The 15,204-nt window shown below is 47.1% G+C and overlaps 1 protein-coding gene across 3 annotated transcripts in view; it reads right to left on the bottom strand.

Annotated features, from left to right (window-relative positions):
• Positions 1–15,204, bottom strand: part of DIXDC1 (DIX domain containing 1) — a 75,908-nt gene that overhangs the window by 23,114 nt on the left and 37,590 nt on the right. For 2 of the 3 annotated variants that reach the window (XM_043481484.1, XM_043481483.1), the window contains 6 exons: positions 14,381–14,488; positions 8,566–8,678; positions 7,043–7,191; positions 4,084–4,173; positions 2,042–2,095; positions 625–675 (listed from right to left, as the gene is read on the bottom strand). In XM_043481484.1, coding sequence (XP_043337419.1) covers positions 625–675; positions 2,042–2,095; positions 4,084–4,173; positions 7,043–7,191; positions 8,566–8,678; positions 14,381–14,488 — 565 coding nt within the window. Of the gene's footprint in view, positions 1–624; positions 676–2,041; positions 2,096–4,083; positions 4,174–7,042; positions 7,192–8,565; positions 8,679–11,664; positions 12,139–14,380; positions 14,489–15,204 lie in introns of those variants that run through there. The other variant, XM_043481485.1, reaches the window with a different exon arrangement.

The following is a 15,204-nucleotide window of genomic DNA, read 5'->3' as shown; positions in this document are numbered from 1 at the left end:
GCACTGAAATACAATGATCTCCAAGATATATTGTTAAGTGAAAGCAGCAGCGTGTCAAGCTGGGTTTATAGTATGCTATTGGGGGGGGGGGGGGCGGAATTACATAGATACCTATTTGGGGATAAGTCGTAAGTTGCCTCCAGGAAAGAGAACTAGGTGACTGAGGGGGCAGGGCTGGAAGGCCAACTTCTCAAAGATTATCCTTTTGTACTTTTTTAACTTCAAACCATTTGAAGATTATTAACTATTCAAACCTAAGTAAATTACAATTTTTAAGAGTACATTCTTCTTCAGAAGTGAAGAAAACTGACAGATACTGAAACTGGAGAAAACCGTAGTAACTGATTGTTTTCACACATAGGAAAAATCAAGGTGGCAGAGAGAAGTGCCAGCACCATGAGTCACAACCACCAGAAGTACGACTCCGCAAGGCAGAGCTATGTCCCTCCACCTGTCTCACTTCCCATCCACAAAGCCCTGTCTCTGCTGGGAGCACAGAGCCTGTGAAAGGGCCCATCGGCTGTACGTAAGACAAGGCTATAGGACCCAACTAGTCCCCAGTTCCCTCAGAATGCTCTACCTTGTAGAGAATTTACTTAAAGTGTTAAATATCTTTCTTTTTACCTTTATCCCCTGTAAGTTTCTGGCTTCTTGTTTATATTTCAGCAGCTCCTTCTGCAAACCAAATATAGTTAGATCAGATGGTAGCATCTGGGTTGCCTCAGAAGCATTACCTCATTCTATCAGTAAGAACACAAAACTCAGATAACCATTCCAAGGAAAATCAACTGAGGCCTCCACTGAGGCCAAAGGCAGGTCTGGTCCAGAAAAAAGTAAAAGCTGACCCATAGAAACAAACAGGACCCATCTCATTCTCCCCTGTGGCACCCACGCTCAGCTGCCCAGTTGCCCAGTTTCAACTGTCCATAATCTTTCTGAACCAGAAAGAAGATACCATACATTCCCATAGGTTCATCATTCCTATATTTAGCAATCCTCACCAACAGGGAAACTTAATAATCAATCATAATAATCTAAATCCCTCTCCCTAAAATACATGATATCTCAATATACCTACCCCCAACCTCATGAAGTAATTATCTCACTTTTAATGTCCAGAAAGGGTTATAGCATTTCTGTTCTCCAAGAGGATATTGTTCTTTATGGACCAAACAAAAACACATTTGGCCCAATAATAAAATACTTAGTTAACTGTCCCTTACAACAGGTTAAATATATGTACACGACTGTCACTAGGATAAAGATTTTAGGAGAGGAACACCCACAACTCAGACTCTACTCTCTCTTTTCCTACTGCAGTCTCTTCAAGAGTTTGGAATTAACATATCTAAAATGGGGATTCTCCACCAGGACTCCACACATGGGCTCCAAAGTTAGACCACTCAAAACTCAGGTCAGTGAGTGCTCTCTTGCAAATTGCTGGGGAGAGGGTTAATGGCTTTAGTTATATACTTATGACTTCAAAAAAGCTAAGATCCACTGATCTAAAAAAATTCTGGAAAGTATTCATTAATTTAAAAAGACCATACTGAACTGTTGTTAATAATACTGTACATTGGAAAACTGTAAGACAGTAGATCTTAAAAATTTCCTTTATAAGAAAAAATGTGTAAATATGTTAACTAAGCTTGCTGTGATTATTTCACGATACATACACATATTGAATCAACATGGTGTACACTATGAAACTAATTATGTTATGTCAATTATTTTTAAAATTATTATATTGATAGTAGATCCATTATTTATTTTAATTTAAAGATAAATATGAAACACTTCAAACATATAGAAAGGTATAAGTAATAATGACATAGATACTTATTATTCCCACTGAGATTAAAAAGGTGTTACTCTTTTACCGTATTTATGACATATCTCTCTCTTTCAGTTAAAGACATAATACAGATAGAGCTAAAGTATGGAGTCTGCATCTCTCCCTTATCCCCGTTACTATACTAAAGTTGGTGTGTAATATTCCCATAATTTTTTAAAAGGGTAAAATGTGTATTTCCTGACATACCTTTAGGTCTTGATTCTCCTCTATACTCTGATCCAGACGACTTTGGATTATAATCTGAATATAAGGCAAAAAGAGATCGTTATATATCTATGCTGTAAAATTCAGAGGTCATTCATCAACAGATATTTACTGAGTAGCTACCAGATGCTAGCCAGGGTAGAGCAGCTACAAAGAACTGCCTTCCAGTGGATGCATATGCCCTGGCGGGGTGCGAGTAGCCGACCACAGATAAAGTTTAGGATGAGTTTGTGTGTGTTGTGTGCAGAAGGTTTGGGAAAGGGAAAGAGAAATGATAAGAGATAAAGTGCTAGAGGAAAATGGAGCAGGATCATGAAGGCCAGCAAGGATAATGGAGGAACTGATGAAAAAGTTTTAGCCAAAGAGATGACAGAACAAAGTTTGCTTTGAAGTTAAGTTACTCTTGCTGTTTTAGGGAAAAATGAATTAGAGGACAGGAGAGGAATCGGGAAAACCAGCAGGAGGCCACCAGAATGCTGGATGAAGGCCTGAATTAAGGCAGGACCTGTGAAAGTGGAAAAAAGCTGGATGAAGATATTTTAAAAGTATACTGATAAAACTTGGTGACTAAATACTGGAGTTGGTTGTCATTTCCTTCTCCAGGGGATCTTTCCAACTCAGGGATCGAATCCGTGTCTCCTGCACTGACAGGAGGATTCTTTCCTACTGCACCATCTGAGAAGCCCTTCAAGTATGAGTGTCAGATTTGTTTTGGGTATTTGGGTACATGGATAGTGATAAAAAACAGAAACTTCAAGGACAAATAGTTTTGAGGGTGGGGAGAGAATGGAGAGTAAGCTGTTGAATTTAGGACTCATTGAAACTGAGATGCTCATGGGACATATAGTAGAGATAACAGGCAGGAGCATGTTGCTTTTACAAATGTAGAACTCCATGGAGAGAGCTAAGCTAGAAATAAATATTTGAGAGGCAACCTATGAGACAGGTGGGAAGTGAATGAAGCCATGGCAGCAGGTATTGCCCAGGTGAACGGACAAGACAGAAGACAGCCCAGAGGAGAACCCTGAGGAGCAGCAACACTTAAGGTGTAGTTGTTTGAGTCACTAAGTTGTGCCCAACTCATCTGCGACCCCATGGACTGTAGCCCGCTGAGGTCCTCCATCCATGGGACTTCCCAGGCAAGAGTACTGGAGTGGGGAGCCATTTCCTTCTCCAGGGGATCTTCCCAACCAGGGGTTGATTCTGCATCTCCTGCTTGGGCAGATTCTTTACCGCTGAGCCACTGGGGAAGCCCAAACCTTTAAGGGACAGGGAGAAAGAGAGAAGCTTCAAAGGGGATGTGAACTAAGAATGCCGCCTGCTGTTCATTAAAGAAAGGCAGCTGTCCAGGCAGTGAGCCTTGAGGGGACTCAGGGTGAAAACAAAGAATACCGGCATCTAGCAGGCAACTGCTGCAACAGAAGGGCACTCAGGGTGAGAAAGCATGGCATACTGGCCCCAGGCAGCTGAGCTGCACATCAGAGGATGACTTCAGGGAGCCCTGACTCTTGCATCTTCCCCTACGCTGAAAAGCACTACATTCCTTGAGATAGCTGGTTTTCTTTTATTAAAAGTAATTTCTGAAGTTCTGACTACCTGGTTTTGTTGCAAAAGCTCCTATAATGTCCTGGCTTCCCCCATTCCTCTTTGGAACAGTCTCTCAGAATTATCTGAGATGCTGTTTCCCAGGCTTAAGTCCTCAGTTTTGTCCACCAAATAAAACATAACCCTCAACCTTTAGATTGTGCTTTTTTTTTAGTCAACAGGGACCTGAATGTAAACTTCACGAGGCTTCATCTGTCATTCCCGTGTCTCCAGTTCTTTGAAACCGTGTCTACACATGGTCAGCATGCAATAAATATTTGTGGAAGAAAGGAAAAACAGTCGAAAACATAGCAAAACCAGCAGAGCTGAAGTCAGGGAAAGGAGCATTTTACGAGGGCACAGAGAAGTGTCCAATGCTAAAAATAAATCAGATACACAAGCCAGATTATTCCGTGTCCAGTCACAAAAGAGGAGCTCACCAACTGTTCCTCGGGATTGACTCCTGGTTCACAGAGGGCCAAGGGCCTCTCCTGTTCATCTTCAGGTAAGGATCCATTGAGCAGTAAGGCCTGGACAACCACAAAGGCAGAAAGAAATTTAACTCCTATCCGATGACAGAGTCTAGAGCTGGGCGGAGTAAGTTTGTCCCAAAATGAAACCACAACTGGGCTTCCTCTGGAAATCTGCCTGATAACTGTGGATCTTTAGATACTGCCAATTGCTCATCACAGATCTTTCTGGATTGCCTTGTGTCTCGCCCATGCTCAATGCCTCTTTCATCTCTCTGGACGTACCTGAATCCTCCACTCCAAGGCTCCCTGGCCCCAGAAAAAAATTCTAAAAATAAACTTAATTTTAAGAAGTGACATTTTTGAACCAGAGCTGGCTGTTCAAATTGAATTTTACCAGCTGGAAAGTGAACTAAATGCAGTGCAGAATTATCCTGGCTTAGAAAAGTTTATTATAAGGAATTATTTGGGATACACTTATGTATGTATGTACATACGTATGTATGTATGTACATACGTATGTATGTATATATGTATGCATTGGCTGCATTCAACCGCTTGCAGGCTGTTAGTTCCCCAAACAGGGGTCAAACCCAAGTCCATAGCAGTCAAAGTGCTGAGTCTTAACCACTGGACCGCCAGAGATGTGGGTGTATTTGATTCGCTTAGCAATTCTGCATTTTTGCTCCCTAAGGCAACCTGAATAGAACAAGAAGGAAAACATATTTGCAGAGAGGTTTCCTTATTCATTTCAAGTCCTCACACTAGGCTTTGTTTTTATTAGAATATGGTGGTGGGGGGGGAGGCAGATTTATTCTGAGGCTAAGGAAGCTCAAACCTCAGGGTCCCTCCCAGGCCTGCTCCTCCCAGGGTTCTATATCTAACATCATAGTCATAATATGTAATCTTATTCTTAAAGAAGGCCCCCCAAGTGATACACTTTAGAACCCAGAAAACTTGGATCTACCCCTGCAGGTAGATATTAGGAGACCTATGGGCCCAGTGAAAGATTTAAAAATCTATAGCCATTTTGTATACAACTTTTTTCTCAATCCAGTCCAAAGAGAAGAGATACAGAGATTCTTATTTCAGTAAATATAACATAAATTGCATCACAAATGTTGGTATATAAAAACATTTTAAAATCCAGACACTATCAAGTCTACCAAGTACTAATTAATAAAACAATTTTAGTCAGTCTAATGGATTTGATTCTCCCATGGCGTGGTGGCAAGAGGTGTAGACAAGTGTAAGCAAGAGCAGGGAGCTGGGGAGGGTGACGCTGCAGAAGTCCTGACTCTAAGGGCAAAGTGTTCACAGGCTCTAATGAGGTACACTAACAAGTCAGAAATCCCGGACCTGGCTCAGCATGCGACGGGCTCATCACTGAAAGAGTTAAGGAGCCCAGTGGATGCTGTGAGCCCCATTGTATTCTGTAATGGGACTGAATTCTCATTGTGATCACAAGGCTGTGAATTAAAACTCCTCTGTTTGCGGGGAATATTAGGATGCTGACTTACTGCCTGTTGATTCTCTTCTTTTCTCTGTCTAATCTGCCATGGGATTTCTCCCAGACTGAAAAATGCAAACCAAACTGAAAACCAAACTGATGGTTATCTATGTTCATACAATGAAATGATCCTGAGAAAAACCTGGTTGAATGTAATCCCAAAATTCCTCATGCTTTAATCCTTCCTATTAAAAGCAAACACACACACACACACACACACACACACACACACACACAAATCCATTGCATTAATTAAACCATTCCTGACTGGACTGACAGAGAAGAGAACTAAAAGGCAGACATTTAAAAATACAGAGCAAATGGGACAAGCGCAACAACTCTCCCTGGGAATGTTTGGGCAGTAAACATTCCTCCAACGCCTCTCTGGGCTCCTGGGGCAGACAGTGTGTAAACTGTTTTACCACTGCACCAATCCCCCGTTTTCTTTAGGACCCCTTTGTGTCCCCACCCTGTTGCTGGCCGGTTGGGAGCATGCCCTTCACCGCCTGCCGCCTGCCAGAGCTACTCACATAATGCGGGCTTTGTTTATGTGTCCATAAATATTTGACAATTCAGAAGCAGTGCAGTTCCCAGCACAAACAGAAAGGAATATTCCTGGGCAATTTCAGGGTCATCAGAACACTATAAGGGCTCCCCCAAACAGGGCCAGACACACAAAGGTGGAGGACTAAGGGGGTCATTCAGGCTAGGAATTAAGTCAAGTGGGTCAGTCAGCCTCTGGGGGAGGCTTGCTGGCACAGAAGGTGCAGGAAAAACTGAAGGGCTCAGTTGCTCTTCTACCTGATCACCATGCCTTAGCGTCCACTTACGAATGCACCAAGGGTGAGCTAAATCCCTTAGCTAGACTCAGGTGGAAACCTGTGGCATTACTGGCACTTAGAGCCCTCCTGCTGGTGAACTCCTCTGAGAAAATCCTGACTCTTCACAAGACCATTCTTTGGGGGAAGCTGCCATTGCAGGTCTGTGGCTGCAAATAGAGGAGAAACCCATCCACAAAGCAGAGAGCCAGGGTGGAGGCTTGGTAGGGGAGGGTGGATACGGCTCCCGGGCCTGCAGAACGCTTAACAGCTGTGCTGTCAACAAGCGTCCAGGAGGCCCATCTAAGCATACTCACATGTAAGGGATTTCACGGCTCTTCGTGTTCTACCCTCTGCATCTAAACCCAGCTCTGACCTCACAGAAAACCCAGTCACTTTATTTTCAACTGATTCTACTGAGTTAAAAATAATAAACAATTGGTGTGGGAGTTCCCTGGCAGTCCGGGGTTTAAGTGATCCAGGTTCAATCCCTGGTCTGGAAACTAAGATCCCACAAGCCTCACGCGCATGGTCAAAAGCAAATCAAAACAAAGCAAAAACAACTGGTGTGCCAAAGACAGACGACGAGGAAAAGAGCTACCTGTAATCCTGATATCATTTTCTTGGCTTCCTCCATTTCTTTTTCCAAATGTTCTTGTTGTTCCAACAGCTGCTCTTCCCATGAAGTCTCCAGATAGGTCCGGGGACTGTCTGGTCTCCAGTCCCGGGGTAATGGAGAGTCTGTCTCCTCTACGAGAGGGCAGGAGGGAGTACAGCTCATGGTGAAGAAAACTGAATTCAGGAGCAAGCCCTCACGTCCCCGGCGTTCACAGGGCTAGGTCACCTGCCTTCCGCACCTGCCCTCACTGCGCGGGCTGGACTCTCCACCAGGTGGGGGTGTGAGGCAGGAGGAACTGGCCACTGGCTCCACTAATCCCAGGCTCCCGGGGAGCAAAGCTGAACTTGGTTGAGGAGGTCCACCCTCTTCAGAACCTTAAGGATTCCCTCCCGGGGAGCCCTGGTAGGCGGCAGGTTTTGCTCTTTACTCTAGAACTGGCACTCCCAGGGCTCTGTCCCTCAAGCGACAAAGAGGGGAGCTGTCAGGTGCAATGAAAAGGAGCTTCAGAGGGGAGACCTCAACTCAAATTCCTTTGACCATTTTGGGAGGACGGAACCCCTTTCACATATAACGTTGTGTGAGTCACAAAAACAGGAAACAGACCGGTAAAAGCAAACTCTGTACAGATTGTTTCACCTCCCTCTCTCCGGCTTTAGTTCCCTGTCTTTACAGTCTCTTTTTCTGATTTCACTGGTCTCTGATTTCATTGGTAAGAACGAATATTATAATAAGCCTAAGCCTGGGCTGTTGTCTGATATCATGCGGCAACCTGTGTGCGGGGCCCATGGTGCCCGGCCCAAAGCAAGCATGCGGTAAAGACCTCCCTCTCCCTCCCCAGGGTCCCTGGAGTTTCTGACTCAGTAACAAAACTAACTTTCTGGATACTGATACCAGGGCTAGATGGGGTGTGAAATAAGGAAGAATTTAATTCCAGTTTTCCTTCAGAGGACTTCGGTTTCATTCTCTCTTACAGGCAAATAAAACTCCTAAGTCACGCACTTTGCTTCTTCCTTGCTTTCCTCTGTGTTTATCTAAGAAAAAGGAGACTGAGACAGAGGAAGGAGAAGTCTAAACAATGTAGCCCTTAACATAAAACATGATGCAGACCTGCCCTCTGCTGTATATTCTCACAGACACCTCCGTTCCATATATTCCTGGCCCCAATTTAAGTTAGAGAAGTACTGAAATTACTTGCATAACACAGAAATGATAAAAACTTTTTACTTGAGCAGACTTCTGACAGTTCCAAAGTCATCTAATTTCACTGGTGGTCAGCTGTCTACACTGCTGCAGGACATTGGCAGTTTGGACAGCGGAAGTGACAATCTGTGAAAGGATACGACATTCACAGGCTCCAAAGCATTAGAGCTCTCTAGTATGGACCCTGCATGCACAGACTATGCGTGGAGAAGGCTGGGAGCTGACCGTAGACAGTCAGGACCCCCAAACTCTTCATGCTGAGGGCTGTTCCTTTAGCCACCCCAGGCAGGCCGAGAATATAGTACCTGTTCTGTTCTCTACTCCTTCGGAGGGAATAATCACGAAATCCGCCTTCTCCTCAGACTGGGTTATGACAGATTCGCTCTTTGCACTGTGGATAGGACTGGGGGAAGTCAGGCTGTGACCGAAGGAAAAAGAAGAGAAACAATTATTGCGAACAGTTGTTTAGAAGCCAACTTTCCTAATTTATTCCAGAGATGGGTTCTTATTCATCTAACTCCTACTGCCTAAACACGGTGCCTGGCCCACAGTAAGAAGAAATACTTGTTGAATGAATGATGAACTTGTTAAATGAATGAAATGAATACTGAATGACCCATCCCCGGAAGCTTCCACAACGAAGTTGCCTTTAAGCATAATTCACTAAGAGATTTATCAAACTGGTGGACAATGTAGCATTTTAAAGAACTCCACTTTTGTTTGGCTTGGCTTTTTGTCTTTATCTTTCACTTACCATACCACCACCTCCTCCATCATGATCCCTGGGCCCAAGTTCAGAGACTGATGGAATATGCATTTTAGTAGCTTTGGGAGCTGAAAGGAAAATATATTTCTAATACATTGATCTATCTATCACAGACACGTGCAATACCAGCAGAGTAATCATGGCAGATGGGCTCTGGACTGCTCCCAAAAGCAGGGACAAGGTGGAGGGTGCATCAAAGGGGAAAAACTGCTGGAGTGTGGACAGAGCCAGGCCGAGCAAAGGGCGGTGACGTATCAACGCCAGGATGTGATACAGAAAAGGGTGTAATATCTCAAAAGGGGACAAGACCTGCTGGGGACAATAAAGGTTTACTTTTTTTTACTGCCAAGAGTTATTCATATCTCTGCCACACTATTTTCAAATTGTCAGAGGGCTTCCCTGGTGGTCTAGTAGTTGGGAGTCCACCTGCCAATGCATGGGACAAGGGTTCGATCCCCGTTTGAGGAAGAGTCCACATGCCCCAGAGCAACGAAGCCTGTGTGCCACAACTACTGAGCCCGTCCTCTAGATCCCAGGAGCCGCAACCACCAAGTCCATGTGCTGCAACTACGGAAGCCCGAGCACCCTAGAGACAGTGCTCCGCAACAAGAGAAGCCACGACAATGAGAAACCCAAGCACCGCAACCAAAGAGGAGCTCCCACCCGCCGCAACCAGAGAAAGCCCGAGCAGCAGCGCAGACCCGGCACGGCAAAGCAACAAATAAATAAATCTTTAAAAAACTGTCATCAGAAATCTTGCAACAATTCTTAAATTCTAGTATAACTACTAGCCTTGGAAGGAACAGTTTGCATTTGGGAGGAAGCAGAATTTTAAATCTCCAGAAGCAAATCTACAGGATACAACGGGAATGCGAGGCAGACACTGCCATCTGAAGAGCCCTCTTTCTTTGCACCCACCTTGAGAACATCAGCGCCAAAACAATCTCAGGGGTTGTGGGGTCTGCAGGCCCAGCCCCCTCTCAGGGATTCTTTCCAAATCCATCACCCAGACAACAGTCAAAGTGTCTTGGATTCACTGACCCACTTAATGTGCCCCTGAAGTCTCCCAGGCTAATCCTCACAGCCATGATCAGGAGTTAACATTTCGTCTTCCTAGAAACCACGAAAAACAAATGCCAAGCACAGTGGAGGCAGCCAGCGATTTCAAAAAGCTCTGAAGCAGCCTGAGGACTAGTGTCTCAACCTCCTCAGTGTCCCGGGTTTTGGGCTTTGGTGGGAATGACCTCAACCAGTAATACACTCTCATCCTTATCAGAACCATAGGGAAAAAAAAAGTTGTCTTTTGCTCCTGCAAATTAAAAAAAGTATCACTTAACCATATCTGTAAATGTACAACCCAAACAGGCAGACAGGTGGAGAAAGGCAAGAAGTGCTGTTTAGAAAAGGAGACTGCTCCAGGGAACTCTCTTATCCATCTCTCACCACGTAGGCAATCTGACTTCCAGACCAACATGAATTAGCTGCTGGGAAAGCACCAGTCTAGGGGTACCATTCACAAGAAGAATAGATTTATGCTATTCAGGCCTCCGCTTTCACCTTCTTATAGAAATGGGGATCCGAGTGCAGAAAGAGGCCTGCACCCCAGCTGCTCCTCTTTGAGAAACGGTAAGACCACACTTTCCCAGCTGACAAGGTGCTGTGGCTGACAGATGCCCCTGCCTGCATCTAGCTGGACCGCAGTGGATATGTGTGAGACGAAGGGGGTGGGGGTGGGAGGAGTGGTGTGAACCTAGGATGCGGGGGGAAAACTGCTTTCCTGAGAGCGGAGACGCATGCTCAGCTAGATCAGCTCAGCGGCTCCCTCCTAAGTGAGCCATCTCCCATATAAGGGCAGAGGGAGGCGGATGTCTGCACACCCAGCCCCGCTGGGGGAGTGGCAGAGCGGCCAAAGAAAACAACATTTCTCTTTCTTGAATCGGGGCTGCCAGTATGGGAGCCAGAGAGACATAAAACCCTGAAACTAAACGGCCGAGTCTAAAAGATAAAAGAAATCTGAGGAAGAAAAATCCTGAGGCACATGTCAGAGCATGCTGCCTTCCCCAAGGAAGACCCTCATGCAGAAGGATGGTACACAAATGTATTTTAATGCTAATTAATTACATGGCTTGGGATCTCCCTGATGAGCTTAAAAAACTGTTTTATAAACAAGTAACCCCCCACTTGCCATTATAATCCTGTCAAGACAGGGAACAACTGGTTACAAATCAGGTCTGACTGATACATTCCTAATTCCCACAGGTCTAACATCTCTCCAATCTTCACTTATCAGACAAGCAGTCTCCCAGAAAAGATATCTCCAATTAAAAGTCCAATCAATTTTTAAAATAGGTACCAGGCAATAAGAGTTCTGTTCTGTCCTGAAGTGCCGGCTTCAGCAGAGACCAGACGGGGAGTCAAAAGCCCCTCCTTCTCCCATGCCGCTTGCAGCTTCTTAAATAAACCCAGTGTATTTTACAGTGCTCATCTCAGGCCCGCAAGCAGGCTGTTCTCCCCAGTATAGCGCCCCCGCCGATCCCCCGTCTGTCTCTGGCCAAGAGCATCCTCCAGTCCTGGCCCTGCTCCCATCCAAGCCCCCCCCCGCCAACACACCTCCAAAGCCGAAGTGGCTTCAGCTCACCATTTGACCTGCGTCCCGCCCATGGTCCCCCTCGTGGCTCCGGCTTCAGCAAGTCGGCTTCCCTGGGTGAAGCGGGAGGCTGAGAGTCACAGCGCTCCCCGATTCGGGCATGTCTCCCCGCGCTGGGGGCCCCCGAAGAACGACCCCCCCGGGCAGGCCAACTACGAGAGCCGCTCGCCCCGGTCCCGGCAGAGAGCAGGGAGGGCAGAGAGGCAGGCGTCTCGGCCCCAGGCACGGCGATGCTCGGGGCTCCGGGGCGCGCCGTCCCGGCAGCTCAGACACTGCAGCGGCCCGGCCTCGGCGGAAACCGCCTCCCCTCGCAGGCTGCCGGCCCCCGGCAGCCGCATCCGTGGTCCCCGCGGCCGCGCGGCTCCGGGCGTGTCCCCGGGCGCAGGCATCTCAACCCATCTCCGCGCCCCGGGAGAAAAGTCCGGCCCGCGGCTCCGGCCGAGCGGTCGAGTGCCGGGGCGGGCGGCGATCCCCGCTCCGCGCCGCCTCCCGGTCCCGCCCTCCCGCGCCCTCCTCCCCCCCGCTATCCGAGCTGTCACACGCGGCCGGGTAGCGCCGAGCTCCGTCCGACCCGGGCGGGCGCTCCGCGGGCCGGCCGAGCCCCCGGGGCAGAACCGGGCGGGGCTGCGGGGCCCGGAGGCAGCCCCGGGCGAGGCGGCGGAGGCGCCGCGGGGTCGGCAGAACCCCGGGAGGGCTGCGTGGTCCCCTCGTTCGGAGGAGCCCGGGACTGGCGGCCGTGCCTTCTGTCCTCTGACCCCTGCCTTCCCGGACACCGAGGTCGGGGTGGGTCTAGCTCCTCGCGGGAGGGGGTTCCCCCGGAAACCCGCTGGACGCTGGTCTCCACCGCCCCCCCCCCTTCCCCTCGGGCGTTTCATATGTTCTTTTTTTTCCCCCAACTAACGAGCCTTTTGCTTGGATCCTGAGAGGCTGGCGCGAGGTCTACGGGTCTGAGAAGCAACAGGCGGGCAGTCGGGCAGGGCTTTGCCAGCATGTCTGTCAAGGAGCAGGGGGAGGGGACCAGACGTAAGGGGCTATCTTCTGAACCACTGTTCTTTCCCGAGTCACATCCCGGGGGTCTCCTGGCCTTCACGGATCACTGAGACATTAGGTAGGCTTCCCCCTGAGTGCAGACTGCGGGAAGGAGCAGGGCAGAATGTCCCGGAGCCTTCTGGGGGCCAACTGAGCATCCCAAAGAGGTGAGTGAGAGGGTGGCCGAGAAGAAAACGACCGAATCAGGAAGAAGAGAGGGAGGAAAGCCAACCAACCGTTCTCTGAACGCTCTCCTAGAAAACGGTCACTGCCAGCCACTGCAGCCCGATTTCCAGCAGCCCCGAATTCACACTGTCTGGTACCCTGCCCCCAGTCTTGAGTTCTGCCAGACAGGAAGGAAGCAGGTGCTCTCAGGAAAAAAAAATCCTGACGTTTTTTTTTTTTCTTCTCTAACTCTGGCAAGCGCTATCAGTCACAGGAAAGTAAAAGGCCTGTAGCCATGCAGGAAGCAATACATCTCATTGTACAACGGAATATCTTTTGATTCTGTACCAAGTGATAGTCCAAGCAGAAGCAAGGAAAAACTGGTTTAGATTCTCAATAAAAGCACATCTACTGCTTAATGGACACAAGGTTCCCTTCTGGCGTGATGCAAATCTCTCTGGATAGGGGTGATGGTTGCACAATATTAGTGAAGGTGCTACATACCACTGAATCATACACTTTAAAATGATTAATGGTTAATTTAATGTGTGAATTTTAAAAATAAAAAATCTATTAAATGTGAAAATTAAAAATCAAGCAAGGTTACCGGTATATTAAGATGATGGATGTATATTTAATTTCCAAGCAAATTAGAAAATGGCCCATCAAATTAAGGTGGAATTGTATGAAAAAAAGACATAGGAGGAAGAAAACAAAGACACAGAAAATACATACATGTCAGACAAAGAACAATTAGGCTTAACTGGAACAGACTAATCTGGGTTGATGTAGGAAAGAAAAGGTCATAAGAGCATAAATTAAATATGATTCTGCAATGAAATTAGTAAATAAGATAACAACATCTGGGGATGTGTTTACAGGAGCATGATTTACCTAAGCCAGGAAAACAGTCTTTCTCTGCCACCATACTTGGCATTGATCAGGCTTTTATTAGAGCATTGTGTCCTGTTTTGGTCTCTGCAATTGGCTCCAAGGGATATAGACAGCCTTTCAGCTACAGTCACTCACATCGCTAGCCCATTCAAATGTGTATTAATCTGCCACAATTCCCAGCCCTACAAATGAAAGCTGGAAACATTCTTAAAGCACTAAGGCAACTCTGCTCATTTCCTCTTGCTATGAGCTTTATACAACCTTCTCAGGCACAAAGACAGTGCAATGGAACTGGCTCTCATAAACACTGGCAGCTGATAAATAAGTATTGAAAAGATCCAGCTGGGCGCTGACAGGTCCCAGTCGTGCCCCCACGTGGACACAGCTAAGCACTAGCACTGGTATGTGGGAAATTCACAAGCATCTCACCCTGCCCTCTTGTCAGCACAAAACCACAAGGCCATGCTGAGGGTTACCCCTTGTAAGCCACACATAAACGGAGGGAAGAGGAAGGACTTTGGTGCCTTATCGCCTGTTGCATGGGTACCTGAAGCTGCCAACCCTGAGAACCTCCACGAACTGAGGACTGTAGTGGTGAAGAATCTGAGGCCCCGGTTACCTGGAGCAGCTGGACTCAGACGGGGACCTTTGCTGTCCTTCATACTGCTGCACCAGGGCTCGCACGCTCCAGCAGGGATTCTCAATCTCCTCATCCACACTGCTGTTCCTAAAGTCAGAGGGCGCCAACAAAGGAGAGGGTGTCAGTCCTTCGGGCCAACCCACTAACTACTGACAGATGCCACTCCAGGACTGCTGTGGGCAAAAAGATGGACGAGGCAAAGCCCTGGCCTTAAAGACATTTGAAACCTCTCAAAGAAGATAGAGAAACCAATAATTTCACCAATCCTTGCAATACCTCAGAGTCATGCTCCCTCTCTGACACACAACCCACAAAGCATCTCCTGCCATGACTCTCTGGGACACCCAACCTTCAGGATACACACCAGGGAGACACTCAGGGGTGACTCGGGATGTTGCTCCCACACACCTCCCAGTGCAGAAAACACACAGTGCCAAAGGAATATGTTTAAAACTCTGGGCCCCAAAGAAAATAATTACATACATGATTCCTCTACATTCTGCTAAAGTCAAAATGTGCACATGCATGCTAAGTCGCTTAAGTCATGCCCGATTCTTTGTGATCCCATGGACTGCAGTCTGCCAGGCTCCTCTGTCCATGGGATCCTCCAGGTAAGAATACTGGAGTGGGTTGCCACGCCCTTCTCCAAAAGTCAAAATAAACATGCCTAAAAGAAAGGTGGTTGTTTTTTTTTTTTTTTCTCTTTTGGAGCACCCTCTCCAACCTCCACTCCATACTCTTTATTGCAATGTGGGCTGTTTAGGTGATATTTCCATCTACTGCACCATTATCATTTAAGGGAA

This window comes from Cervus canadensis, chromosome 11, assembly GCF_019320065.1.
Source record: "Cervus canadensis isolate Bull #8, Minnesota chromosome 11, ASM1932006v1, whole genome shotgun sequence".
In the NCBI taxonomy this organism is placed as follows: domain Eukaryota; kingdom Metazoa; phylum Chordata; class Mammalia; order Artiodactyla; family Cervidae; genus Cervus; species Cervus canadensis.
This window is presented reverse-complemented; position numbering and strand designations above follow the sequence as displayed.